Source organism: Haliotis rufescens, unplaced genomic scaffold (genome assembly GCF_023055435.1).
Source record: "Haliotis rufescens isolate VD_foot unplaced genomic scaffold, xgHalRufe1.0.p SCAF_6, whole genome shotgun sequence".
Classification (NCBI taxonomy): Eukaryota; Metazoa; Mollusca; class Gastropoda; order Lepetellida; family Haliotidae; genus Haliotis; species Haliotis rufescens.
The window spans coordinates 53158382-53185626 of record NW_025964334.1 but is presented as its reverse complement, the minus strand read 5'-3'; the positions used below and the strand labels follow the sequence as shown (position 1 = coordinate 53185626).

General features: G+C 40.4%; 1 protein-coding gene across 1 annotated transcript in view; it reads left to right on the top strand.

Moving 5' to 3' along the window:
• Positions 1–27245, top strand: part of LOC124138174 (soluble guanylate cyclase 88E-like) — a 199678-nt gene that overhangs the window by 133776 nt on the left and 38657 nt on the right. The window contains exons 2-10 of the mRNA XM_048386081.1: positions 834–1514; positions 16386–16541; positions 19157–19335; positions 19741–19870; positions 21410–21556; positions 22764–22910; positions 23535–23694; positions 25288–25397; positions 26696–26785. Coding sequence (XP_048242038.1) covers positions 876–1514; positions 16386–16541; positions 19157–19335; positions 19741–19870; positions 21410–21556; positions 22764–22910; positions 23535–23694; positions 25288–25397; positions 26696–26785 — 1758 coding nt within the window. The 5' untranslated portion in view covers positions 834–875. The remainder of the gene's footprint in view (positions 1–833; positions 1515–16385; positions 16542–19156; positions 19336–19740; positions 19871–21409; positions 21557–22763; positions 22911–23534; positions 23695–25287; positions 25398–26695; positions 26786–27245) is intronic.

Here is a 27245-nt window from a genome sequence, read left to right as displayed (position 1 = left end):
GTTCTGTAAAGATGCACCTGTATGAAAAGGACACCTGTGTTTCAGTGTATGGTCTGTAAAGATGCACCTGTATGATAAGGACACCTGTGTTTCAGTGTATGTTCTGTAAAGATGCACCTGTATAATAAGGACACCTGTATAATAAGGACACCCGTGTTTCAGTGTATGTTCTGTAAAGATGCACCTGTATAATAAGGACACCTGTGTTTCAGTGTATGTTCTGTAAAGATGCACCTGTATAATAAGGACACCTGTGTTTCAGTGTATGTTCTGTAAAGATGCACCTGTATAATAAGGACACCTGTGTTTCAGCGTATGTTCTGTAAAGATGCACCTGTATAATAAGGACACCTTTGTTTCAGTGTATGTGTTCTGTAAAGATGCACCTGTATTATAAGGACACCTGTATAATAAGGACACCTGTTTTTCAGTGTATGTTCTGTAAAGATGCACCTGTATAATAAGGACACCTGTGTTTCAGTGTATGTTATGTAAAGATGCACCTGTATAATAAGGACACCTGTGTTTCAGTGTATGTGTTCTGTACATATGCACCTGTATAATAAGGACACCTGTGTTTCAGTGTATGTTCTGTAAAGATGCACCTGTATAATAAGGACACCTGTGTTTCAGTGTATGTTCTGTAAAGATGCACCTGTATAATAAGGACACCTGTGTTTCAGTGTATGTTCTGTAAAGATGCACCTGTATAATAAGGACACCTGTGTTTCAGCGTATGTTCTGTAGAGATGCACCTGTATAATAAGGACACCTTTGTTTCAGTGTATGTTCTGTAAAGATGCACCTGTATAATAAGGACACCTTTGTTTCAGTGTGAGCAGCACTACTGGAAGACGCAGGGCCAGCGCGGCACCATGTACGGGATGCTGCTGGAGAGTATCCAGCACTACGTCCAGGAAACCTACGGGATGGAGAGCTGGCAGCAAATACTGGAGCATGCAGGGATGAAGAACATGATCTTTTCCACACATAAAGTCTACAAGGATGAAATAATGGTCAACTTAGCCACCAGCTGCAGTGCTGTTCTGCAGGACCGCAACTTTGACGAGTACATGTACTACTTCGGACAATGTTTCGTGGACTTCTGTCGGCATTATGGATACGATAAAGTTCTACGTGTTGCTGGACGTCATTATAGGGACTTTTTAAACGGAATTGACAACTTACACGAAACTATACGATTCAGCTACCCTAAGTTGCAGAGTCCTTCGTTTATCGTGGAAATGGAAGACAGTGGCGGATGTGTATTGACGTACCGTTCGAAACGTGTGGGGTTTGCGTATTACGTCACAGGTCAGTTGACACAGTGCGCGCGGAGACTGTACAATGTGGATGTGGATATACATATTCTGCAAGAGATTCGAACTGATCATGGATGCCACGTAAAGTACCGACTCAATTTTCCCAACCTGGGCTACTCTCCACCCATTACCGCCTACGCTACCTCAGGAACTCTGGGATACCCCCGGATTGCCAGCAGTACTTTCTTCAAGGTAAGGCCACTTATGCTCCACTTCTAGATTCTGGTTGCCATTGTACAAAGCGCTCTTAGCGCTCAGGTGATCACAGCGCACATACCTTAACATTGACTTAGGTCAGTCGTATGGTGATCTCAACTCACATACCTAACATCGACTTACGACAGGTAGGGCCAATTATGCTCCCCTTCTAGATTCTGGTTGCCATTGTACAAAGCACTCTTAGCGCTAAGGTGATCACAGCTCCCATACCTTAACATTGACTTTGGTCAGTCGTATGGTGATCTCATCTCACATACCTAACATCAACTTACGACAGGTAGGGCCACTTATGCTCCACTTCTAGATTCTGGTTGCCATTGTACAAAGCACTCTTAGCGCTAAGGTGATCACAGCTCCCATACCTTAACATTGACTTGCATCAGTCGTATGGTGATCTCAACTCACATACCTAACATCAACTTACGACAGGTAGGGCCACTTATGCTCCCCTTCTAGATTCTGGTTGCCATTGTACAAAGCACTCTTAGCGCTAAGGTGATCACAGCTCCCATACCTTAACATTGACTTACGTCAGTCATATGGTGATCTCAACTCGCATACCTAACATTGACTTACAACAGGTAGGGCCACTTATGCTCCACTTCTAGATTCTGGTTGCCATTGTACAAAGCGCTCTTAGCGCTAAGGTGATCACAGCGCCCATACCTTAACATTGACTTGCATCAGTCATATGGTGATCTCAACTCGCATACCTAACATCGACTTATGACAGGTAAGGCCACTTATGCTCCACTTCTAGATTCTGGTTTCAAAGCAATCTTAGCGCTAAGGTGATCACAACTCACACACCTAAACATAGACTTTTTTTCTTTTTTAATTTTTTTTTATTGTCCCCAGAGTTGAAGAGTAATACAGTAATCTGAAACATATTTCAGATTGCATAGATTGACACTCTTAAAATACACTCTTGAAATTTAAAGGGTTTGAAACAAACATAGTCACATTTCAATAATATAATAGTAATAATAATATATAGGCCATAATAATAATAATAGGTCATAAGGATAATATTGCTCATATTTCCACACCACTAAGGGGCATGCTCAAAGCGATATTATTACACGGTTACTGGATCAGTGTGCACTCAAGAAATATACTCAGCTCCCTGGGGAGTATACAACCCAAGCTGCCCGTAAATCGCGAGAAGGTTAACAACCACATTGCTATCTCATCCTACCTGGTACCCATTCACTGCTGGGTGAACAGAGGCACATTTAGAACAAAGTCACTTGTCCAAGGAGACACCACATGTGGTTCATGTGCTTCAGTGTGGGGCAGGACCGAAGTCCTAGAAACTCTCAGGAGTCAAGCTGCTGAACGTGGTCACCCATCCAACTACTCTCCGAGACCGACGTTGCTTAACTTCACCCGATACTGTAAATCTTGAAATTAATGCGTCTCCAAATTAATATGACTGCTGACCCCTAGCCAAAAATGTGACTCAATATCAATGTGACTCCCCCCACCCCATCCCCAGTGGAATGATACATGTCCTTACCTCAATCCAATCTAACAGCAAATAGTCCCGGTTATTAGAACTGAGTAAAGCACTTCCGTAAAAACAATAAACAGTTTATGTGTTTATTCTGTTGATTGGTATTAAGGAAGTTCAAAGGCAATAAAATAATTAAACCAACAATGGTTCACAGATTGGTATGCGGAGAAGATGTCAAAAACTTGAACTGGAGTGGTCAATGATGCCTAGTTTGAGACAAGTGGGAAGAACTCTTGACCCCAGCAGTGATAACTCACCGGATGCTTATTACATAATTCCTATCCTATAAATGACTATTTACTCACTTCTTACAACTGCCGCTCAATAAACCATATTTGTGTTTATATTCAAGTTGGTATTTCCTCTATCCAAAGTGTGCAGTGATGCCGTCTCATTCTTGATATTCATTTTGGAGACGTAAATGCAAAGTTTCATTTATGCGAAGTAAGACCACTTGCATTTTTCGCATTTAATTCACACTCCTGTTAATTTCAAGATTGACAGTATGTAACCTGTGACCTGTGCGCTGTGCATACTAAGGACCACATGCCACCAGTGGCTATCTGGTGCTACTGTATTTTCAACTTCTACTTTGAAACTACGAAGCTATGAAACTGAAACTTTGTATTAATGATACCAGCTGTGACATCTCTAAATATTTCTTATAGCATTGCGATCAAAATTAAACCTGACTCCCAATACGATCATATTGGAAATGTTATTTTTTGCTCATTACGCTGGCATTTTTGCATGCATCATGCAGGATAATAAGTTTTTTAACATTTTCATTTTGATATCACGCTACAACCACAAACCTTCACATACTCCCAGTGTTTTTTAATTTCTAGATTTTCAACATCTCTGAATCTAGAAGACCTTTTGAGCTGAAACTTTGTATTAATGATCCGGGCAATGATGCCTCTAAACCATGCTCAAATAATTCATATCTGGACAAAGATGCCATTCATTCTATTACTATTTACTCTATCACATCAATACCATAAATCCTGCATTTTGGCTGCAATGACACTATAAATAAATTTTCCTTTTCACTGTCAACTATACATCACTAGTTGTTCCCAGATAGCACCAAGCAGTGTACAGCTCTCCTGTGTGTAAAGGTGGGAAAATCCTCACTTCTTTCCTGTGTGACCTAGAGTAAACATCTACATTATAGACAATTTATAGTTGTGTCGTCACACTATTTCTACTTATTGTTCAGTTAGTCTATTAGTATTACCGTATTCAACGTAATAAGCGCTCAGGGCACTCTCAAAATTAGAAATAGGGGACTCTTATTAGAATATTATTTTGGTGAAAAAAAACAGAATTGAAAGATAAATTTCTTGGTTAATGCTGACACCCTGAAATGTTTATGTATGACAGATATATTTTCCAGAATTAAATTGCCCATAATTAAGGGTCCATATAACACACGAGTGCGTATTATACGCGAATAAATAAGTCTTGTGTACATTGATCAATCAGGAGGGGTGCTAAGTGGGATTGTTCACTAGCCCTTATATTACCAAATATTGCTGTGGGCGCTTATTAGAGCGGGACGGTTATTATGTTGAATACGGTACAATTGAGATGTCGTCTTCAAGAAACTGGCTGTTTTTTCTGATTAACATCGATGGCTGTTTCTGTGTGTCCATCATGGCATCGTCGACCTCTCCCTCTCCATGTACTGACTCCATTAAGAAAAGCCAAGCGATGGTAGACCAAAAAGACATCACTCTCCAACATCTGACCATGCTTGAAGAACTCTACTCCAAGCAGGAATCTATGTTGGTATCCTTGTTTGATTCAGTGCTGTCACCAAAAGTGGAGCAGCTAAAGTGTAGACAGGGCTTGACCAGACTCAGAAGAAACCCTCGGCCAAGAGGCCGCCTGGGATATGTATCCTGACGAGCCTAACCTGTCATCGTCAGCTATCACTACGACCAAAAGACAGCACTTGAAAGACTCAGAAGAAACCTTCGGCCAAGAGGCCTCATGGGGAATGTATGCTGACGAGCCTAACCCGTCATCATCAGCTATCACAACCATTGTACGGCCTCCAGACAGGACACATGAAAAGGCACTGACAGCCAACCAGGGGTTGTCGCTGCCAAGCTTTACCCAGGTGAGATACCCGACCATCACAGTCTGTCACAAGTACAAGGACTGGCAGGCTCCTGACAATTAGGCCCATGGATCACAATCGCATTACCTACAATCATGGATCTTCTAGATCACTGCACTGTTTCCACGTACACTACATGGGCACCCCCAGCCAGCTACCATTAAGGGGTTCTCCAGACCACTGCTCGATTCTTGCGTGGATGACATGGGCAACCAACCAGCTACCATCAAGGAGTTCTCCAGACCACTGCTCGGTTCTTGCGTGGATGACATGGACAACCAACCAGCTACCATCAAGGAGTTCTCCAGACCACTGCTCGGTTCTTGCGTGGATGACATGGGCAACCAACCAGCTACCATCAAGGAGTTCTCCAGACCACTGCTCGGTTCTTGCGTGGATGACATGGGCAACCAACCAGCTACCATCAAGGGGTTCTCCAGACCACTGCTCGATTCTTACGTGGATGACATGGACAACCAACCAGCTACGATCAAGGAGTTCTCCAGACCACTGCTCGGTTCTTGCGTGGATGACATGGACAACCAACCAGCTACCATCAAGGAGTTCTCCAGACCACTGCTCGGTTCTTGCGTGGATGACATGGGCAACCAACCAGCTACCATCAAGGAGTTCTCCAGACCACTGCTCGGTTCTTGCGTGGATGACATGGACAACCAACCAGCTACGATCAAGGGGTTCTCCAGACCACCGTTCAGTTCTTGCATGGATGACATGGACAACCAGCCAGCTACCATCAAGGGGTTCTCCAGACCACCGCTCGGTTCCTGCGTGGATGACATGGACAACCAGCCAGCTACCATGAAGGGGTTCTCTGGACCATCACTTGGTTCCTGCTTGGATGACACGGACAACCAGCCAGCTACCATTAATGGGTCCTCTGGACCACCAGTCGGTACAGCATGGTTTCGGCAAGCTACAAGTCATCCATCCGGGACCATCCAGACCTCCACATTGTTTCTGCACGGACTCTTAAAGTTATAAATCTACAACTATGCACAAGCTTCACGGAATCATACAGCATCCCCTACAGCCAACAGTCAGAATGCAGATCTCACTCCTTCCGGGTTTATTGATAACCAGCCTACCCATCCAGTTACCTTTAGCAGCAGTTCGACAACACAAGTTGGTGTCGTATGCTTGGTTATAAACCTACTGGCTGTTTGTTAACTTGATATGGAGTTTTTGAAATTGTGGTAACACCTCGTAGGAGGTATTACAACGATTGTAACACCTCGCAGGAGGGCTTACAATCATTGTAAACCCTTGATAGAACAAAAACTACGAACAGCCTATGAGACGCACATGCAGATTTCGTGCCATTGCGAGACGCACATGCAGATTTCACACCGTTGCGAAACCCACGTGCTGAGGTCACCGGTTTCATTGAACCGAGTTCGCGACTGCAGGCGATATTTCATCTCCGATACAGGTTATACATTTGAGAGTTTTTATTACAGTTATTTAATTAAAAACGCTCATCTATGCGATGAGTCGGTTTATAAGTTGGACAAACCATGTCTCCTCGAGATTAATAGAGATTGTAAACCCTCACATTCGGGAACGTCCTTCATGTGAGGGTTTACAATCCCTAGTAATCCCTCGGAGACATAGTTTCTACTACACATACGAGATCGCTGAATGGCTGTTATTTCTAACAACATATTCACTTGTTCCTCAGAACGGAAAATTTCTCGGCAATTAACAACAGTTATGCCATTCGAAATTACAGATGGAACCAGTACAAAAAAACTATGCACGCCAGTCCACGGTTGCCGTTATGGGTATTTGTCATGAATGTTCACTCAAATTACAGTATAATCAGCTTTGAGCACATTGAGATATATTGATTGTGTTTTTTTTGTTCAATCAGGACAGGATTCGACTTATGCGCAAGACAATTTTTTTATGCAACTACTATTTTATCTTGTTGAAAATGACCAAATCTAAAATTAAGCCAGTACAAGACAATCAGGTCTAGTGTCTAGCCTCTGATGTCAGAGAAGTCTTGTACATACTGAGGAATCGTTATCTGACCATGTTCAAAATGTTACAATGACTATCGATGAGATTGACTCATCTCAATTGGTGTTTTCTGTTGCTGTGCCTGATGTATCCACAAATCAAGACAAGTAGAAGAGCCTATTTTCTCTGCATACAGATTCTATCAGCTGCCAGATGAAAGAGAGACATATTTTAGGAATTGAGAGAATAATGATGTCTCAATGGTCACTTCATTCAGAGGTGTTTGTCTGGATAACCACGCAATGGGACACCCCACGTCTGCCCTCTTTGCAACCTGCCTGAATGACCAATCACAGTTGCGTGTCAGCCAAGTACCAGACTCGATAACTATTCAAATGGATGCATTATTGAAGGATTGGACAGATCTATTTGTGTACGCATCCCACCCTGGTTGCTTATAGACAAAGTAATTCGGAAGTTAAAGAACACAGATTGCATGCCAATTTTGATAGCTGCGATATGACCAAGCAGGACATGGTTTCCCAGACTATTTCCACTGCTTATTGAGGATCCCCTCTGACTACCTCTTTGTCGACTATTCAGGTCTTATTTATGTTAATGACTGGAACACAATTACCGTATTAGACGTAATAAGCGCCCCGCTCCAATAAGCACCCACGGTAACATTTGCTAATATATTGGCAAGTGAACAATCCCAATTAGCACCCCTTCCAATTGATCAATGTACACAGGACGTATTTATTCGCGTATAAATAATACGCACTCGTGTGTTATATGCACCCTTAACTATGGGGAATTAAATTCTGGAAAAATATATCTGTCATACATAAACATTTTGGGCTGTCAGCATAAACCACGAAATTTATCTTTCAACTCTGTTTTTTTCCCAAAATAATATTCTAATAAGAGCCCCCTATTCCTAGTTTTAAGAGCGCCCTGGGCGCTTATTATGTTGAATACGGTACCCTAAATTCGCTTCCAGAATATGCTACCAAGAATCAGTCTACCTCTAACTCGGACCATTGGCTCACAGACACTATACGATCCCTACATTGGCTCCAATGGTTGATCATTCAGACTGTCTCCTCTGACCTCTTTGTATGATCAAATATCCTTGCGGCTATAGATCCTCACAGGAGACACAGAAAGAGACTTTTTCATCTCCTGCAAGACTCATTCTGACAAAGACGTTACAGAAGCCATGGTTGTCGGATGGCTCCCGTCTACCATTGCAAAACGTATTGTCGAGCCAAAGATTCCACTCCTATACTCGCATCTTGCTCAGCTCACAAAATTAGAGCCTTGGCTACGAGCTGTGTATCCTGATCGGCAGTTTCAATAGAACTACTTTTATATTAGTATCCTGCTGTTTGTGGGACTCACTTAACACTTCACTAATTTTTACTTGCGGGATGTTCAGACAGACTTTGAAGGGATTCACTCCTTAGGTTCAATTACAGCAGCTCAATCACTCTACAGTCAATAGTATTTCCTTCAGTGGAAAAAGTCATGGGGAGGGGGTGGCCATAGAGCCGATTTCAGCACGTTCAGAAGGTATGTACACCTTATTATTGAATTATTGAGTGCTGGATTAGTCGAGACATTGACGTGGGTGACGTCATGGTCTGTAAGTGACATCATATCCAGAAGTGATGTCCTAGATAGGAAGGAAACCGGAAGTGATGCCATAAAAGGAAGTGATGTCATGACTGAAAGTGACAAAATGCCAGAAGTGACCTCACAATAGGAGTAACTGGGGACAGGAAGTGATGTCACAAACCGGAAGTGGTGTCATTTTTGAGGTTGTAACATTTGTCAACCCAGTAGACTACAGTGGCCAGCTATATGAATCAGCTGTTTAATGTGTATTGCAATTAGTATTTTGTATTTGTATTCACTCTGAAACTAAACATCTCATACCAGTACTTTTGTCGACCCAGTAGACTACAGTGGCCAGCTATATGAATCAGCTGTTTAATGTGTATTGCAATTAGTATTTTGTATTTGTATTCACTCTGAAACTAAACATCTCATACCAGTACTTTTGTCGACCCAGTAGACTACAGTGGCCAGCTATATGAATCAGCTGTTTAATGTGTATTGCAATTAGTATTTTGTATTTGTATTCACTCTGAAACTAAACATCTTATACCAGTACTTTTGTCGACCCAGTAGCCTACAGTTGCCAGCTAAATGGATCAGCTGTTTAATGCGTATTGCAATCAGTAACTTGTATTTGAATTAACTATCAAACTAAACACCTTATTTCAGTACTTTTGTCGACCCAGTAGCCTACAGTTGCCAGCTATATGAATCAGCTGTTTAATGTGTATTGCAATTAGTATTTTGTATTTGTATTAACTATCAAACTAAACACCTAACTGCCCCACATTTGTCGACCCAGTGGCCTACAGTTGCCAGCTATATGGATCAGCTGTTTAATGCGTATTGCAATTAGTATTTTGTATTTGAATTAACTATCAAACTAAACACCTTATTGCAGTTCTCTTGTCAACCCAGTAGCCTACAGTAGCCAGCTATATGGATCAGCTGTTGAATGCGTATAGCAATTAGTACTTTGTATTAACTATGAAACAAAACACTTTATTGCAGTCCTTTTTCAACCCTGTAGCCTACAGTTGCCAGCTGTATGGATCAGCTGTTTAATGCGTATTGCAATTAGTAATTTGTATTAACAATCAAACTAAACACCTTATTGCAGTACTTTTGTCAACCCCGTAGCCTACAGTGGCCAGCTATGTGGATCAGCTGTTTAATGCGTATTGCAATTAGTAATTTGTATTAACAATCAAACTGAACACCTTATTGCAGTACTTTTGTCAATCCAGTAGCCTGCAGTTGCCAGCTATATGAATTAGCTGTTTAATGTATATTGCAATTAGTAATTTGTATTTTGTATTAACTATGAAACTAAACACCTTATTGCAGTTCTTTTGTCAACCCAGTAGCCTACAGTGGCCAGCTATATGAATCAGCTGTTGAATGTGTATTGCAGTTAGTATTTTGTATTTGTATTAACTATCAAACTAAACACCTTACTGCCCCACATTTGTCGACCCAGTAGCCTACAGTTGCCAGCTGTATGGATCAGCTGTTTAATGCATATTGCAATTAGTATTTTGTATTAACTATATGAAACTAAACACATTATTGCAGTACTTTTGTCGACCCAGTAGCCTACAGGTGCCTGCTATATGGATCAGCTGTTTAATGCGTATAGCAATTAGTATTTTGTATTTGTATTAACTATCAAATTAAACACCTAACTGCCCCACATTTGTCAACCCAGTAGCCTACAGTTGCCAGCTATATGGATCAGCTGTTTAATGTGTATTGCAATTAGTATTTTGTATTTGTATTAACTATCAAATTAAACACCTAACTGCCCCACATTTGTCAACCCAGTAGCCTACAGTTGCCAGCTATATGGATCAGCTGTTTAATGTGTATTGCAATTAGTATTTTGTATTTGTATTAACTATCAAACTAAACACCTTACTGCCCCACATTTGTCAACCCAGTAGCCTACAGTTGCCAGCTATATGGATCAGCTGTTTAATGCTTATTGCAATTAGTATTTTGTATTTGTATTAACTATCAAACTAAACACCTTACTGCCCCACATTTGTCGACCAAGTTGCCTACAGTTGCCAGCTATATGGATCAGCTGTTTAATGTGTATTGCAATTAGTATTTTGTATTTGTATTAACTATCAAACTAAACACCTTACTGCCCCACATTTGTCAACCCAGTGGCCTACAGTTGCCAGCTATATGGATCAGCTGTTTAATGCGTATTGCAATTAGTATTTTGTATTTGTATTAACTATCAAACTAAACACCTTACTGCCCCACATTTGTCGACCCAGTAGCCTACAGTTGCCAGCTATATGAATCAGCTGTTTAATGCATATTGCAATTAGTATTTTGTATTAACTATATGAAACTAAACACCTTATTGCAGTACTTTTGTCGACCCAGTAGCCTACAGTGGCCAGCTATATGGATCAGCTGTTTAATGCGTATTGCAATTAGTATTTTGTATTTGTATTAACTATCAAACTAAACACCTTACTGCCCCACATTTGTCGACCCAGTAGCCTACAGTTGCCAGCTATATGAATCAGCTGTTTAATGCATATTGCAATTAGTATTTTGTATTAACTATATGAAACTAAACACCTTATTGCAGTACTTTTGTCGACCCAGTAGCCTACAGTGGCCAGCTATATGGATCAGCTGTTTAGTGCTTATAGCTAATTAGTATTTTGTATTTGTATTAACTATCAAACTAAACACCTTACTGCCCCTCATTTGTCAACCCAGTAGCCTACAGTTGCCAGCTATATGGATCAGCTGTTTAATGTGTATTGCAATTAGTATTTTGTATTTGTATTAACTATCAAACTAAACACCTTACTGCCCCACATTTGTCAACCCAGTAGCCTACAGTTGCCAGCTATATGGATCAGCTGTTTAGTGCGTATTGCAATTAGTATTTTGTATTTGAATTAACTATCAAACTAAACACCTTACTGCCCCTCATTTGTCGACCCAGTGGCCTACATTTGCTAGCTATATGGATCAGCTGTTTAATGCGTATAGCAATTAGTATTTTGTATTTGTATTAACTATCAAACTAAACACCTAACTGCATGCCCCACATTTGTCAACCCAGTAGCCTACAGTTGCCAGCTATATGGATCAGCTGTATAATGTGTATAGCAATTAGTATTTTGTATTTGTATTAACTATCAAACTAAACACCTTACTGCCCCACATTTGTCGACCCAGTGGCCTACAGTCTGTCAGTGATATCCTATTTCCAATACCAACAGTGTGGATCTGTGTGACCATCTCAACCTGTCTGACCGCAGTGGTATATGAGCCTGATTCATACATACACTGTATACAGGGTAATTAACTTTGTCAGTCTGTCAGTTATCAGCATCACACTAACAAAGGCAGGGCTGCAACAGCAGTGTGACTATATACAGTCATTATCACAGGGGGGATATTGAGTGTCAGTGTATCAATCCTATATCTTATTAATATGTTAATGGAAATAGATTTATCTGTTTTATATACAAGTAATAGATAGAGGACCGGTACCAATACATTATTGTGATATAATCTACTGTCACGAGAACAAAGTGTTAGGCGAAGTCGAGCCTTCTGGTGTGGGATGGTATGTTTATTTAAGAAATAAACGACGAGTGGGGGTTGTGGAGTGTTTCAATGTACAATGAACGATGACCACGAGTTATTTATTTCTTATATGAGATATCAATATAATGTACAGGCTCTTCAAGGATGTTAGTAAAAAGGTGAGGTGAGGTGAAATTGGGTTTAACGTCGAGTCCAAGATTATTGCACTTATATAGCGACGTGCATGCACGTGTATGTGTGTGTGTGGCTGCTTGTACTAGTCCGGACTGATGCCGATTTATAGTGCTAGCTCACTGAGATACCATGCCGCAGTTTAACATGAATACCCCACTCAGACACAGTATACTGACTCCGAGCCGACCAGTCCTTGTTTTAGCCCCTTAATGTCGAGCGCCAGACAGGGTAACAACAAATACAATCTTTTAACGTCTTTTTGTATGACGCGGCTCGGGATCGAACCCTGGACCTTCCGCTCTCCAGGCGGACGCTCTACCACAAGACCACGGAGGCGGTCGTTAGTAAAAAGTACATGCTTTAAAATATTTACCCATATTTATATAATTATGACTCCCTGAATAGAAACCGAATGCGGCAATGTCAGACAAGTCCATTTTATGAACAGGGTTTGGTCTTTCCCACATATTCTCACAATTTTCACGTCGATTATATTTACTTTTTCTCCTATATCTCTCTCGGGGCGGTCGGGTAGCCTAGTGGTTATAGCATTTGCTCATCACGCTGAAGACCCGGCTTCAAATCCGGACATGGGTACAATGTGTGAAGCCCATTTCTGGTGCGCCCCGCAGTGATTTTGCTGGAATATTGCTAAAAGCGGCATAAAACCATACTCACTCACTCATATCTCTCTCAATTTTTTTAAGCGATCGTTCGGCCATTGCATTTATCGGGGTAGCCAAGTTACATCTATAGGGAACAACTTACAACACACTTCCCTCTAAAAAATAACGTTGTCCAATTTATACCGTCATCAAGTTGTGAACATATGTTTGAATCATGAGAAATGACGTCATGATAGAACAATTTTTTATCGTGAAATAAACCACACTTCGTTCTTCATAATTTTTTGCGATTTATTGCATAGCTATCTTATATATCCTTATAAAATACTTTCTTTAGTTCTTTATCTATTTCTGATCACAGGCAAAGACTCAAATTCCACAAACTATACACAGCAGATTGCACATTCACTTTCGAAGCAGTTTGCACCATTCGTAACCACTCGCCCCTTTCCGTAACCTCGTTCCCCTATCGATGAATGTTATGTGTGAAAATACGACAAACCAATCAGAATGCGCGCATGATTTCAAGTTCTTCGTCAAAGAATCCCTCAGAATTAATTTTTGATTTTACATATGTCTTGCATCTAACAAATATACCCAAGACACAGTTAAATGTGTTCAGTCATACTCTTTAATTCCGCATGTCCCGATGTGCTTTAAATTGCACCTGGAATATATGTAATATATGGGGAAATACATGTATATGTTAACCATTAGGCAACGAGTTGACAATTGTTTTAGATATGCCTGTTTGCACTAAGATGGAACATGGTCGCAAAAATGGCCACGAGTTGGTCACGAATGCAGTTTGCACGATTTCATTAAAACTGTATGGCTTGTGAAGTCAACGGTTTGTTGTTTAAGGCCTGTCATGGTTAAATATACAAGTATCACAAAGCACAATAGTTTCCAGTCTCTGTAGAGGGTAGGGAATGTGTATGCCCAATAACTATTCACAGGTAATTCAGACCACCTTTTCACAGATCACAGGTAGTTGTTCCACCCATTTCACAATCACGGATAATTATTGCGTAAATAAGTTCATATTTCATAGAGATAAGGAAAAAATAATTCTTACTTATCAATCCAAAGACGTTGAAAGATATCTGTGTACGTCTGTGATGAATCTGATAGGGACCATATCATTATCAAGTTTATGTTTTTACATCTATCAGCTAGGACTGCATCTTATGTTATTGTAACATATAAACTTGGTGACAACTTGTCAGATGGACCATCTCGGGCATTTCTTGATATTTTTAGGAAACGGTCCCCTTTATTTACTACATCATATTCACGGGTTCGACATAAAAAGTATAATGAATATAATAATTCACGAGTGAGAAAAAAGACATTTCACATAAACGTGTAATTTATTTGCAAACTCATGATAACAGGAATGTTGAGAAATACTGTAAATCATGAAACTAATGCATCTCCAAAAGAATGCAACCACTGGCCCCTAGCTAAAAATGCGACTCATTATGATTGCGAAACCCACCTCCTCTCAAGCATCAGTGGATTTATGTATAAAGAAAATGACTTCTGTCAGGTTTACAGAAGAATCCACACCGTAATCCATCCTTACATTAATCCAATCACACACCAAATAGCACCGCTTATTAGCGCTGAGTAGTGTACTTCCGCTAAAACAATACGTGCGCGCTGGCTCGTGTCGGCCTTTGATGCAGTCGCAAAGAACAAAGACGCCGTGTTGCGTGGGGTGGCGTCTGTAGGGACTTGCAGGTGTGATCAGTGATGACATAAGTGAGTAGAACGCTTGTCTTGACCCCAGCAGTGACAATTCACAGGATGTAATTAGTGTTTGAATGACAATGTTTATATACTTACTACAAGTGCTGCTAAAGAAATCAGTGATGTGGAATACATAGCTGTTTGTTTTCAGCGTATGTCTAAGTTGGTATTTCTCCTATCCAAAATGTCTTATTTTTTATATAAATGCGATGTTTAATAATGCGAACGAAGACCACTCGTATTTTTCGCATTTAATTCACGCTCGCGTTAATATCAAGATTTACAGCAATATATCACAGCTAGTTTGTGACGTGAAATATCGAACCATGGCAAATTAAAGAGCCAATAAGGTATAACGAAATAGGTATTCCCTACCCACTATAAATAGTATTCTTTACAGTATTTTATCATATATAAGTGTAAGCCAGCTGACCAAGCTATTGACCACCCATTGGACGACGGTATTGGCCTTTGCTCAAACAGGGGCGGTCGGGTAGCCTATTGGTTGAATCGTTCGCTCGTCACGCAGAAGACCCGGGTTAGATTCCTGACATGGGTACAATGTGTGAAGCCCATTTCTGGTGTCCCCCACCGTGATATTGCTGGAATATTGCTAAAAGCGGCATAAAACCATACTTACTGTGCTCAAACATGGCAATACAGGAGGCTATCAGTATGATAAGATCTTGTCAGATTGATAGCATGGGTGTGAGATTTTACTAGTGTTTCAGCCATTTTGAAATCCAGAATTATTATAATATAAAGCTGAGGATTGTTTTGTAATGCAGTATAGAATTGTCAGAGAACAATTTATGGTGTGTGGTCCCCAGATCTCTAGCTGGGTTTTAAACCTGTGCATAGATTGTTCATAAGTAGTTTTAAATTTTTCTGAATATAAATATAATTTGTTCATGGATGTGTGATAATTTGTTTTAACAAGAATACAAAGATGTTATATCACCCCTTTAAATATGTGCATAACATCACAAAAAGTATGTTGCATATCTCATTATACCAGTAAAGGTTAATCCTTAAGATTGTGAGAACAAAAGACATTATGTTTGATGAATAAATCCAATGAATCCCACTATTTTTTTAATAGAGCTTTCAAAAAGTTTTATGGTAGGCATGTTGAGGACATTTCCAACTTTGACAAAAAGGATGTCAGATGCAGTTCCATATTTTGACTTGTATCATATATTCCCTGTGTTTGTTTTGGTTAAAGTTGACCTGACTTTGCATGTGTTTGCGATGGGTGCAACCAGTGGGGCAGGACACATTCACCCTTTTAGCATTTCTCTGTATGCATACTTTTTAACAGTAGTTCATAAACACATGCTCATGATATAGTCAGAATCATAGAGATTTCTTTGGAATATGGAAAGGATTTTGTCGCTTTTATTTCAAATGTTTGCAATGATATTATTGTTTTATACTTTGGCCTTTTTCAGCTCTTTCCATTCTGCCTCGTGTTCGACAGCTCGATGCTGATCCGTTACATGGGACCGAACCTGACCAGCATCTTCCAGAATAGGACTCTCATTGGCTGCAAGATCTCAGAGAAGTTCGGGCTACGCAGACCATTGGTTGACTTTACCTGGGAAAATGTGAGTGCAATCCACATCTAAATCAGATCTTTCACTCCGATACGATGCCTCTCTGTGTGAAGAATTGATAACCCTGTCACAGTATCAGGTGAACTCTTAGCTAACTTGAGATAAAATGAAGGATGTGTGGCCCAATCTAGTATCAGCTTTCTAAAATGATTCGTTGCACTTTTTGACCAGCTTGATTCGAAAATTTGGATGTGATTTTGGAAACGTACAGAGAACACAAATATTCCTTTGATGGTATTCTCATATGGATGTAGATGCCCTGGCTCAGAAATAAAGGGTGTATAATATTCACAACAATATGCATGATCTCCGATCAAAAGACCATCTGCAAGTGGTGCCAAAGTCACGTACCAAAACATATGGCGATAGGTCGATCATGTCAACATGCTGCCCATTGCTATGGAACAATCTGCCACAAGAAATCCAAGAAACAGAAAATCTGACAAACTTTAAAAAGACACTCAAAACCTGTTTCTTTAAGAAAGCCTATGACAAGATCAATCATGATCTTAAGTGTATTTGAGCAGTTGTTAATTGGAAATTGTGCTAAACAAATTTTTAATTTAATTAATGTTTAATTTTAATTTATGCTCAGAACATCTCAAAAACTTTAATTACCAGGGCCCCGTTCCTCAAAGCGATCTTAGCACTACGATGATCGTAAGCCTATGTTAATGTATGGGACTTACAATCATCTTAGTGCTAAGATCGCTTTGAGGAACGGGCCCTGGTAATTAAAGTTTTGGAGATGTTGAAATCAGATATGATGGTCTGAATGCTTTCCTTATTCGTACTGATAACAATTTAGAAACTGACACTGATTGGCTAATTTGAAAGGTTACCTGACGTGACCTACTTGTCATGAGGTCTTCACGCAAGCTGGTATCATGTCAGAGTAAGTGATCTGCTTTAATGAGATGGTGCTGAGTTCACTCAGTAAACCAGGGCTGATGGGTATCCTTGAGTTTGAGATGACTCATCAATCCTGAGACCTGTCAGACTCCCCTTGTAGATACATCGTGTGCAGTTGATGTAGCTGACCAATGCAGGGATACAAGCTTTGGAAAATTTCTCACACAACCTGCACATCAGATCTTTCTTTTGCGAATTTTGTTTATGAAGGAAAACTGTCATTATTAGTGACAGTGGTAGATCAATGGCAAATTTGCAAATAGTGCATGGATTCATGATTATTGATAATAATTTGATAGAACATAGACATTTCTGTGATAATAAATTGATATTTCTTTGATAGGTCATTGATTTTTCTTTGATAGGTCATTGATATTTCTTTGATAGTACATTGATATTTCTTTAATAGGTCATTGATATTTCTTTGATAGTACATTGATATTTCTTTGATAGTACTTTAATATTTCTTTGATATATCATTGATATTTTTTTTGTAGTATGTTGAAATTTCTTATATAAGTACATTGATATTTCTTTGATAGTACATTGATATTTCTTTGATAGAACATTGATATTTCTTTGATTGTGCATTTGTATTTCTTTGATAGATCATGAATATTTATTTGATAGTACATTGATATTTCTTTGATAGAACATTGATATTTCTTTGATAGTACTTTAATAATTCTTTGATAGTACATTGATATTTGTTTATGGTATGTTGAAATTTCTTTTATAAGTACATTGATAATTCTTATATAAGTACATTGATATTTCTTTGATAGTAACCGCCTCCGTGGTCTAGTGGTAGAGCGTCCGCACGGAGAGCGGAAGGTCCGGGGTTCGATCCCCGGCCGGGTCATACCAAAAGACGTTAAAAGATGGTACTTGTTGTTACACTGTCTGGCGCTCGACATTAAGGGGCTAAAACAAGGACTGGTCGGCTCGGAGTCAGTATACTGTGTCTGAGTGGGGTATTCATGTTAAAACGGGGCATGGTATCTCAGTGAGCTAGCACTATAAATCAGCATCAGTCCGGACTAGTACAAGTAGCCACACAAACACACACGTACATGCACGTCGCTATATAAGTGCAATAATCTTGGACGCGACGTTAAACTCCATTCCACCTCACCTCTTTGATAGTATATTGATATTTCTTTGATAGTACTTTAATATTTCTTTGATATATCATTGATATTTTTTTGTAGTATGTTGAAATTTCTTTGATATGTACATTGATAATTCTTTGATAGTACTTTGCTATTTGTTTGATAGGTCATTAATATTTCTTTGATAGTACTTTGATATTAGATCATTGATATCTTTTTGATAGTATGTTATTTTTCTTTGATAAGTACATTGATATTTCTTTGATAAGTACATTGCTATTTCTTTGATAGGTCATTAATATTTTTTTGATAGGTCATTAATATTTCTTTGACAGGTCATTGATATTTCTTTGATAGGTCATTAATATTTCTTTGATAGGTCATTTATATTTCTTTGATAGTGCTTTGATATTTCTTTGATAGTGCATTGTTATTGCTTTGATAGTATATTGATATTTCTTTGATAAGTACGTTGAAATTTCTTTCTTAGAACATTGCTATGTCTTTGATAGGTCATTAATATTACTTTGATAGAATATTGATATTTCTCTTCCTTCTACAAACACTGTTTTTCCACTTCAGATAATGTGCCTCCAGAAAGTTATATTTGAAGTAGAATCTGAACAGCAGCTGAGGAAGTCAGACCAATACAAGCGCCTGACCGCTCTGTCCGAGAATAGCCAGAAGTCCAGTCTACTACTTCGGGGACAGATGAAATACATGAAGGACTGGACCTGCATGGCTTTCCTGTGCACACCACTGTGAGTTGACACACCACTATGAGTTGACACACCACTATGAGTTGACACACCACTGTGAGTTGACACACCGCTGTGAGTTGACACACTGCTGTGAGTTGACATTCAACACGATCCTGGGGCGGTCGGGTAGCCTAGTGGTTAAAGCGTTCGCTCGACGAAAACCCGGGTTCGATTCCCGACATGGGTACAATGCGTGGTGAAGCCCATTTCTGGTGTCCCCCGCCGTGATATTGCTGGAATATTGCTAAAAGCGGCGTAAAACCATACTCACTCACTCACTCAACACGATCCTCGTAACTTTCAACACTAACAAGATGACTGGCCCATCCCTTCCCCCCCTTTGTTACACCAACTTGCTGTGATAGGTCATGTTGCTGTTGTTGATAAAGGGATGTTCTGTTTCAGAATAGGCAACTTAGAGGATATGGAGACAACGGGGTTATATGTCAATGATCTGAACATGTTTGACAACAGCCAGGATATGGTGCTAGCGGGCTGGCACCATGCATCTCAGCTGGAGTATCTTGTAGACCGGGTATGTTGGTGTATCTTGTAGACCGGGTATGTTGGTGTATCTTGTAGACCAGGTATGTTGGTGTATCTTGTAGACCGGGTATGTTGGTGTATCTTGTAGACCGGGTATGTTGGTGTATCTTGTAGACCGGGTATGTTGGTGTATCTTGTAGACCGGGTATGTTAGAGTATCTTGTAGACCAGGAACTGTGGAGTATCTTGTAGACCAAGAATTTTGAAGTATCCAGTAGACCAGAAACTTTGGAATATTTTGTAGACCAGGAACTTTGGAATATCTGGTAGACCAAGAACTGTGGAGTATCTTGTAGACCAAGAATTTTGAAGTATCTTGTAGACCAGGAACTTTGGAATATCTTGTAGACCATGAACTTTGGAATATCTTGTAGACAATGAACTTTGGAATACCTTGTAGATCAGGAACTTTGGAATATCTGGTAGACCAAGAACAGTGGAGTATCTTGTAGACCAAGAATTTTGAAGTATCAAGTAGACCAGAAACTTTGGAATATTTTGTAGACCAGGAACTTTGGAATATCTTGTAGACCAAGAATTTTGAAGTATTGTGTAGACCAAGAACTGTGGAGTATCTTGTAGACCAATAACTGAGGAGTATGTGGTAGACCAAGAATTTTGAAGTATCGTGTAGACCAGAAACTTTTGAGTATTTTGTAGACCAGGAAATTTGAAGTATCTTGTAGACCAGAAACTTTAGAGTATCTGGTAGACCAAGAACTGTGGAGTATCTTGTGGACCAAGAATTTTGAAGTATCGTGTAGACCAGAAACTTTGAAGTATCTTGTAGACCAGGTACTTTGGAGTATCTTGTAGACCAGGAACTTTGGAGTGTCTTGTAGACCAGGAACTTTGAAGTATCTTGTAGACCAAGAATTTTGAAGTATCCAGTAGACCAGAAACTTTGGAATATTTTGTAGACCAGGAACTTTGGAATATCTTGTAGACCAGAAACTGTGGAGTATCTTGTAGACCAAGAATTTTGAAGTATCTTGTAGACCAGAAACTTTGGAATATTTTGTAGACCAGGAACATTGGAATATCTTGTAGACCAGGAACTTTGGAATATCTTGTAGACCAGGAAATTTTACAGTATCCTGTAGACCAGGAACTTTGGAATATCTTGTAGACCAAGAACTGTGGAGTATCTTGTAGACCAAGAACTGTGGAGTATGTTGTAGACCAAGAATTTTGAAGTATCGTGTAGACCAGAAACTTTTGAGTATTTTGAAGACCAGGAACTTTGGAGTATCTTGTAGACCAGGAACTTTGGAGTGTCTTGTAGACCAGGAACTTTGAAGTATGTTGTAGACCAGGAACTTTGAAGTATCTTGTAGACCAGAAACTGTGGAGTATCTTGTAGACCAAGAACTGTGGAGTATCTTGTAGACCAAGAATTTTGAAGTATCGTGTAGACCAGGAACTTTGAAGTATCTTGTAGACCAGGAACTTTGGAGTGTCTTGTAAACCAGGAACTTTGAAGTATCTTGTAGACCAGGAACTTTGAACAAACCACTTCTAATTTCAGCAAATAGAGACAAGCCATAAGATAGCTCAGAACCTCCAACAGCTTGACGAGTGGCGGCACAAGAGCAACGCTCTCCTGTACTCAATGATGCCAGAGAGCATCGCCGTTCGCCTGATGCATGGGGAGGACCCCATCAAGACCTGTGAGGTAGGGACAGGCAAGCGCCAGGAATGTAGGGACATTCTTGATAGCCTTGGCTTCTGATGGTGTTGATTGGTGCTCATAATATCAATCACTTGACTGTGTGATCCAGATTTGATTATTTCAGGGACAGACAAGGGCCAGGAATGTAGTGACATTCTTGAAAGCCTTGGCTTCTGATGGTGTGGATCGGTGCTCATAATATCAATCACTGGACTGTGTGATCCAGATTTGATTATTTCCATGCTATCATGATGAAGATGGAATATTGCTGAGGGCTGAGATAAACAACAAACACACACTCTTCTTGGAGCCAATGTGATTCATTGTCATACGCGTCTAACTCATCTAGGTATTAACTAGTAACACTTTACACCATTAATGTCATTTATAAGAAAACATGACAGAAATCAACAAAGAGGATGTATTTTAAGTTTTGGGGACATCAGCAAGCTTAGAATTTGGCGCTTGTCTATATATACAACTGTGACATCGTATCTTTTACGTCGCAACGAGCAATATGATGTTATAATGGTGACGTGCTGTGTGGAACGAAAGTTTTGAAAAGCTTGCTTAGTTTTCTATGGGGTTCCCACCTCATGTTAGCCTACCAAGTTGCCGTGCTTATATGCTTATAAAATTTCAATGCCTGTTACATGCTCGAGTGAAGTATTACAGTGTAAACAAACTGCCTTAGCCAATACAGCGCCATATTGTTGTTTACTGGCTGTTGTCGTTGATTCCTAAATTCAGATTGACAACCCAATCAAATCACTGGACTCAACCCATGCCGCTTCACTCAATATATTTGCAAACACCAAAGGGTTAGCGTTTTGTTTAGTAATGGCAGAATGGAGATAAACATACTTTGTTTTCAAAGTAGAGCTAGGTTACCTGTAGATTTAACCGTGCTAAATTTAACATCATGGTGCACTTTTGGTTCCAAATTCATTTTAGATGGTTAAATCTACAGGTGACATAGCTCTACATTGAAAACAGAGTATGTTTATCGCCTATTTAGCTGATTCTTATGTTCCCCTGACGTGAACTCTGACATGACCTCTGACATGACCTCTGATGTGACCTCTGATGTGACCTCTGATGTGACCTCTGATGTGACCCCTGATGTGACCTCTGATGTGACCCCTGATGTGACCTCTGAACTAATGATGGTCAATGGAGGTGGGAATGATGTGTCTCCCGTTTTTTTCAGACGTTTGAGAAGGTGACGATCATGTTCAGCTACCTGATTGGGTTCAGTGATATCTGTGCTAACGCCTCAGCATTCCAGGTGGTGGAGTGTATCAACAACGTCTTCACCGTGTTTGACAACATCGTCGACAGATATAGAGCCTTTAAGGTAGGCACTGGTGGATCCATAGCCCTGAATCCCCTTTTTCATCCCCGCGTTTTGAAAACTGGTGGCACATAGCGATCAACATGTCCGTCTGCCATCTGTCCATCCGTTTTCCGCTTCTGGAGCAGAGCTCCTAAAGCGTTGAATATTTCATGTTGAAACTTGCTATACAGATCAGTCTAGCGGTGAACTGGTGTCTTTTGGTGATTTGGGATTTTTTATTTTTATTTTATTTTTGTTTTTATGAGGACAAGTTGGATTTGTACTGAAAACGTGGGTAGTGAGGTTTTCGGGAGAAGAATTCCCAAACCGTTGAATATGTCTGGATGAAATTTGCTATATAGATCAGTCAAATGATGAACTGGTGCTTTTTGATAAGTTAGGATATTGAAAAATACTGAACGACATTATTTTTTAATAATTGTAATTATTTAATAATATTTTAAAATAAAGTTTCTTTCATTGTAGTTATTGATATAATTAATGGGCAAATAAAAATGAATTTGATTACGTTTTAACCGTTTTAAAAGTTTTTAATGGCTTTTTATACAAGTCAGACAGTTTGTAAAATGAATTATTTTATAGCATTGCCAAGCTGCTATCCATGTGTGTGTGAATGTGTTACAGGTGGAGACGCTGGGGGATGCAGTGTACATGGTGGCAGGGGGGGTGCCAGACAGGCGGAGGGACCACACCCAGCATGTAGCTGGTCTGGCGCTGGAATTTGTGGACAACGCCAAATACCTCAAAGATCCCTTATCAGGGAACAGCCTTACAGTCAGAATAGGTACAGGAAACAGGCACTAACATGCCAATTTTAACAAATGTTATATTTGGGATAAAACTTTCTTAGTAAAGTACAGATTCTAGTACATTTTTGGGTTGAGTCCCATCTGGGATTTGAACCCACAGTGAGGCACCTAATCGCCAGCACACAAAGTCAGTGATCTAACCCACTCAGCCACCGAGGCTTCCACAAAATGAAAGTCCGACAACTGGTAGTCTAGTTCACGTACTTTGTGTACCCCTCTGACAAGTGTAAATTGGCATGGCTGCCATGTCTGAAAGCTAACACACAATGCCATTTAGAAATTGGTCAAATAAAATTTCATTTTTGTGGATGCCTTGGTAAATCTGTAATTGTTTGCAAGGCCAAACCAACTAATTTATTCATTAATTCTTTCTTCTTTTACATACATGCCTACCCTAAAAATAGATAGATTAAACACAATCTTTGTTCAATTGAAAGTATGCTTTTTTAACATTGTTTTCTTTGTATTTGTAAAAAAAACTACTATTTCATTAATTTCTTAAAGAAGATGCTCTTTAAATGAACTTTTGATGTTTGGATATTTTGCATCATATATCTTCTTTTGTTGCCCAAAAATATTCATGAAAACAATTCAATGAAGTGGTCTGTCCTAAACATGGTACACCGCTGTCTGTGGTTCCACATGTGAATTCCTTCTGTTCCTGTGTGTTAGGTCCTTCTGTTCCTGTGCATGAGATCCTTCTGTTCCTGTTTGTGAGATCCTTCTGTTCCCATGTGTGAGTTCCTTCTGTTCCTGTGCATGAGATCCTTCTGTTCCCATGTGTGAGTTCCTTCTGTTCCTGTGCATGAGATCCTTCTGTTCCCATGTGTGAGCTCCTTCTGTTCCCGTGTGTGAGTTCCTTCTGTTCCCGTGTGAGTTCCTTCTGTTCCCATGTGTGAGTTCCTTCTGTTCCCATGTGTGAGATCCTTCTGTTCCCGTGTGTGATATCCTTCTGTTCCCGTGTGTGATATCCTTCTGTTCCTGTGTGTTAGGTCCTTCTGTTCCTGTGTGTTAGGTCCTTCTGTTCCTGTGCATGAGATCCTTCTGTTCCTGTGTGTTAGGTCCTTCTGTTCCTGTGCATGAGATCCTTCTGTTCCTGTGTGTGAGATCCTTCTGTTCCCATGTGTGAGATCCTTCTGATCCTGTGCATGAGATCCTTCTGTTCCTGTGCATGAGATCCTTCTGTTCCCATGTGTGTTAGGTCCTTCTGTTCCTGTGCAATATATTCTTCTGTTCCTGTGCATGAGATCCTTCTGTTCCTGTGTGTAAGATCATTCTGTTTCTGTGCATGAGATCCTTCTGTTTCTGTGTGTGAGATCCTTCTGTTCCCATGTGTGAGTTCCTTCTGTTCCCATGTGTGAGATTCTTGTGTTCCTGTGTGTGAGATTCTTGTGTTCCCATGTGTGAGCTCCTTCTGTTCACATGTGTGAGATCCTTCTGTTCCCATGTGTGAGAGCCTTCTGTTCCCATGTGTGAGATCCTTCTGTTCCTGTGTGTGAGATCCTTCTGTTCCCATGTGTGAGTTCCTTCTGTTCCCATATGCGAGTTCCGTCTGTTCTTGTGTACAGGTATGCATGTGGGAGGAGTGGTGGCTGGTATCGTGGGGAAGAGGACACCACAGTATTGCCTGTTTGGGGACACTGTGAACACCGCCTCCCGGATGCAGTCCTACAGTCAGGTAGGTTTCTTGTGCTTTGTGTCAGGACAATGTCAGTTAATAGCTCAGCAAGACCGAAGTTTGAATGAAACTCCACATAAAAGTATTTCACCTATAACACAACATGTGGGAGAGCCCAAATTGAGGCAGACTTTTTGTGTTTGCTACTAAAAGATTCCTCCAAAAATCATATATTTTCTTGACAAATCTGTTCTCTTTTTTACAAACCCTTATCTAGCAGATCCTGGCACGGCTAAGGAATGCAACTCTCAGAGTGGGATGCAACACCTAAGAACACTTATCCCTGACTGTTTCACCTGTTCCTTCCTCTGGAATAGAGAGGGCCAGTGTGGCCCAGATGCATGGAATGTGTAGTGAAGAGTCGCATCCCTTAGGCATGGCAGGATCCTAAGATTATTGGTTCAAATCCCAGATTCATTTGTCTTAGCATGGCAGCACCATACTAGTGCTTGTGGGTTTGACCAGAGTGATAATTATCTGAGACCTGCATCACTTCGGGCTTTCCTCACACATAGAGCTGACGCGCTGTGACATAACTGGAATACTGATCAGTAAGATGTTACACCTCCAGACCTCCCCCCCTTTTTTAAAACCAAATGTAGTTTGTTGTAGACAATCCCCCACTGAAAGAGGTTTGATAGTATGGTATTTTGGACCCTGTCCCTATTAAAAATTCTGGATCTGCCCTTGTCAACATTTGGTATTTGCTCGCTCACTCACTCACTCACTCACTCACTCACTCACTCACTCACTCACTCACTCACTCACTCACTCACTCACTCACTCACTCACTCACTCACTCACTCACTCACTCACTCACTCACTCACTCACTCACTCACTCACTCACTCACTCACTCACTCACTCACTCACTCACTCACTCACTCACTCACTCACTCACTCACTCACTCACTCACTCACTCACTCACTCACTCACTCACTCACTCACTCACTCACTCACTCACTCACTCACTCACTCACTCACTCACTCACTCACTCACTCACTCACTCACTCACTCACTCACTCACTCACTCACTCACTCACTCACTCACTCACTCACTCACTCACTCACTCACTCACTCACTCACTCACTCACTCACTCACTCACTCACTCACTCACTCACTCACTCACTCACTCACTCACTCACTCACTCACTCACTCACTCACTCACTCACTCACTCACAACCAATCTGAGTACAATACCGTCCACATCAATGGGTTGTTGTGCTATGACACTGTCTTCAACATTGGAATAACTTTGGCCAACAGTTTTGAAATGACCACATGTTTATTTCAGCCCGGTCGAATCCATGTGAGCCAGACCTGCCATGAGAACCTCCAGGGATCCGAGTTCGTTACCATCTTCAGAGGTCAGGTCAATGTCAAGGTCAGTACTGCAAGGTTACAATATACTCACCACCAAAAGAAACGCGAACCATAGAAACATAAGTATGTACGTTAAGAAGGGATGTTGCCAATGTGTGCCCCTTAATGACATAACTAACAATCAGTCAAATGTTACCACAATGTCTTTATTCTTATCACGATATGCTGCACGTGATTCCCAAACTTTACACGCTAATCCTGCATGAGGTGAAATGGGGTTTAACGTCGCGTCCAAGATTATTGCACTTATATAGCGACGTGCATGTACGTGTGTGTGTGTGTGGCTGCTTGTACTAGTCCGGACTGATGCCGATTTATAGTGCTAGCTCACTGAGATACCATGCCGCAGTTTAACATGAATACCCCACTCAGACACAGTATACTGACTCCGAGCCGACCAGTCCTTGTTTTAGCCCCTTAATGCCGAGCGCCAGACAGTGTAACAACAAGTACCATCTTTT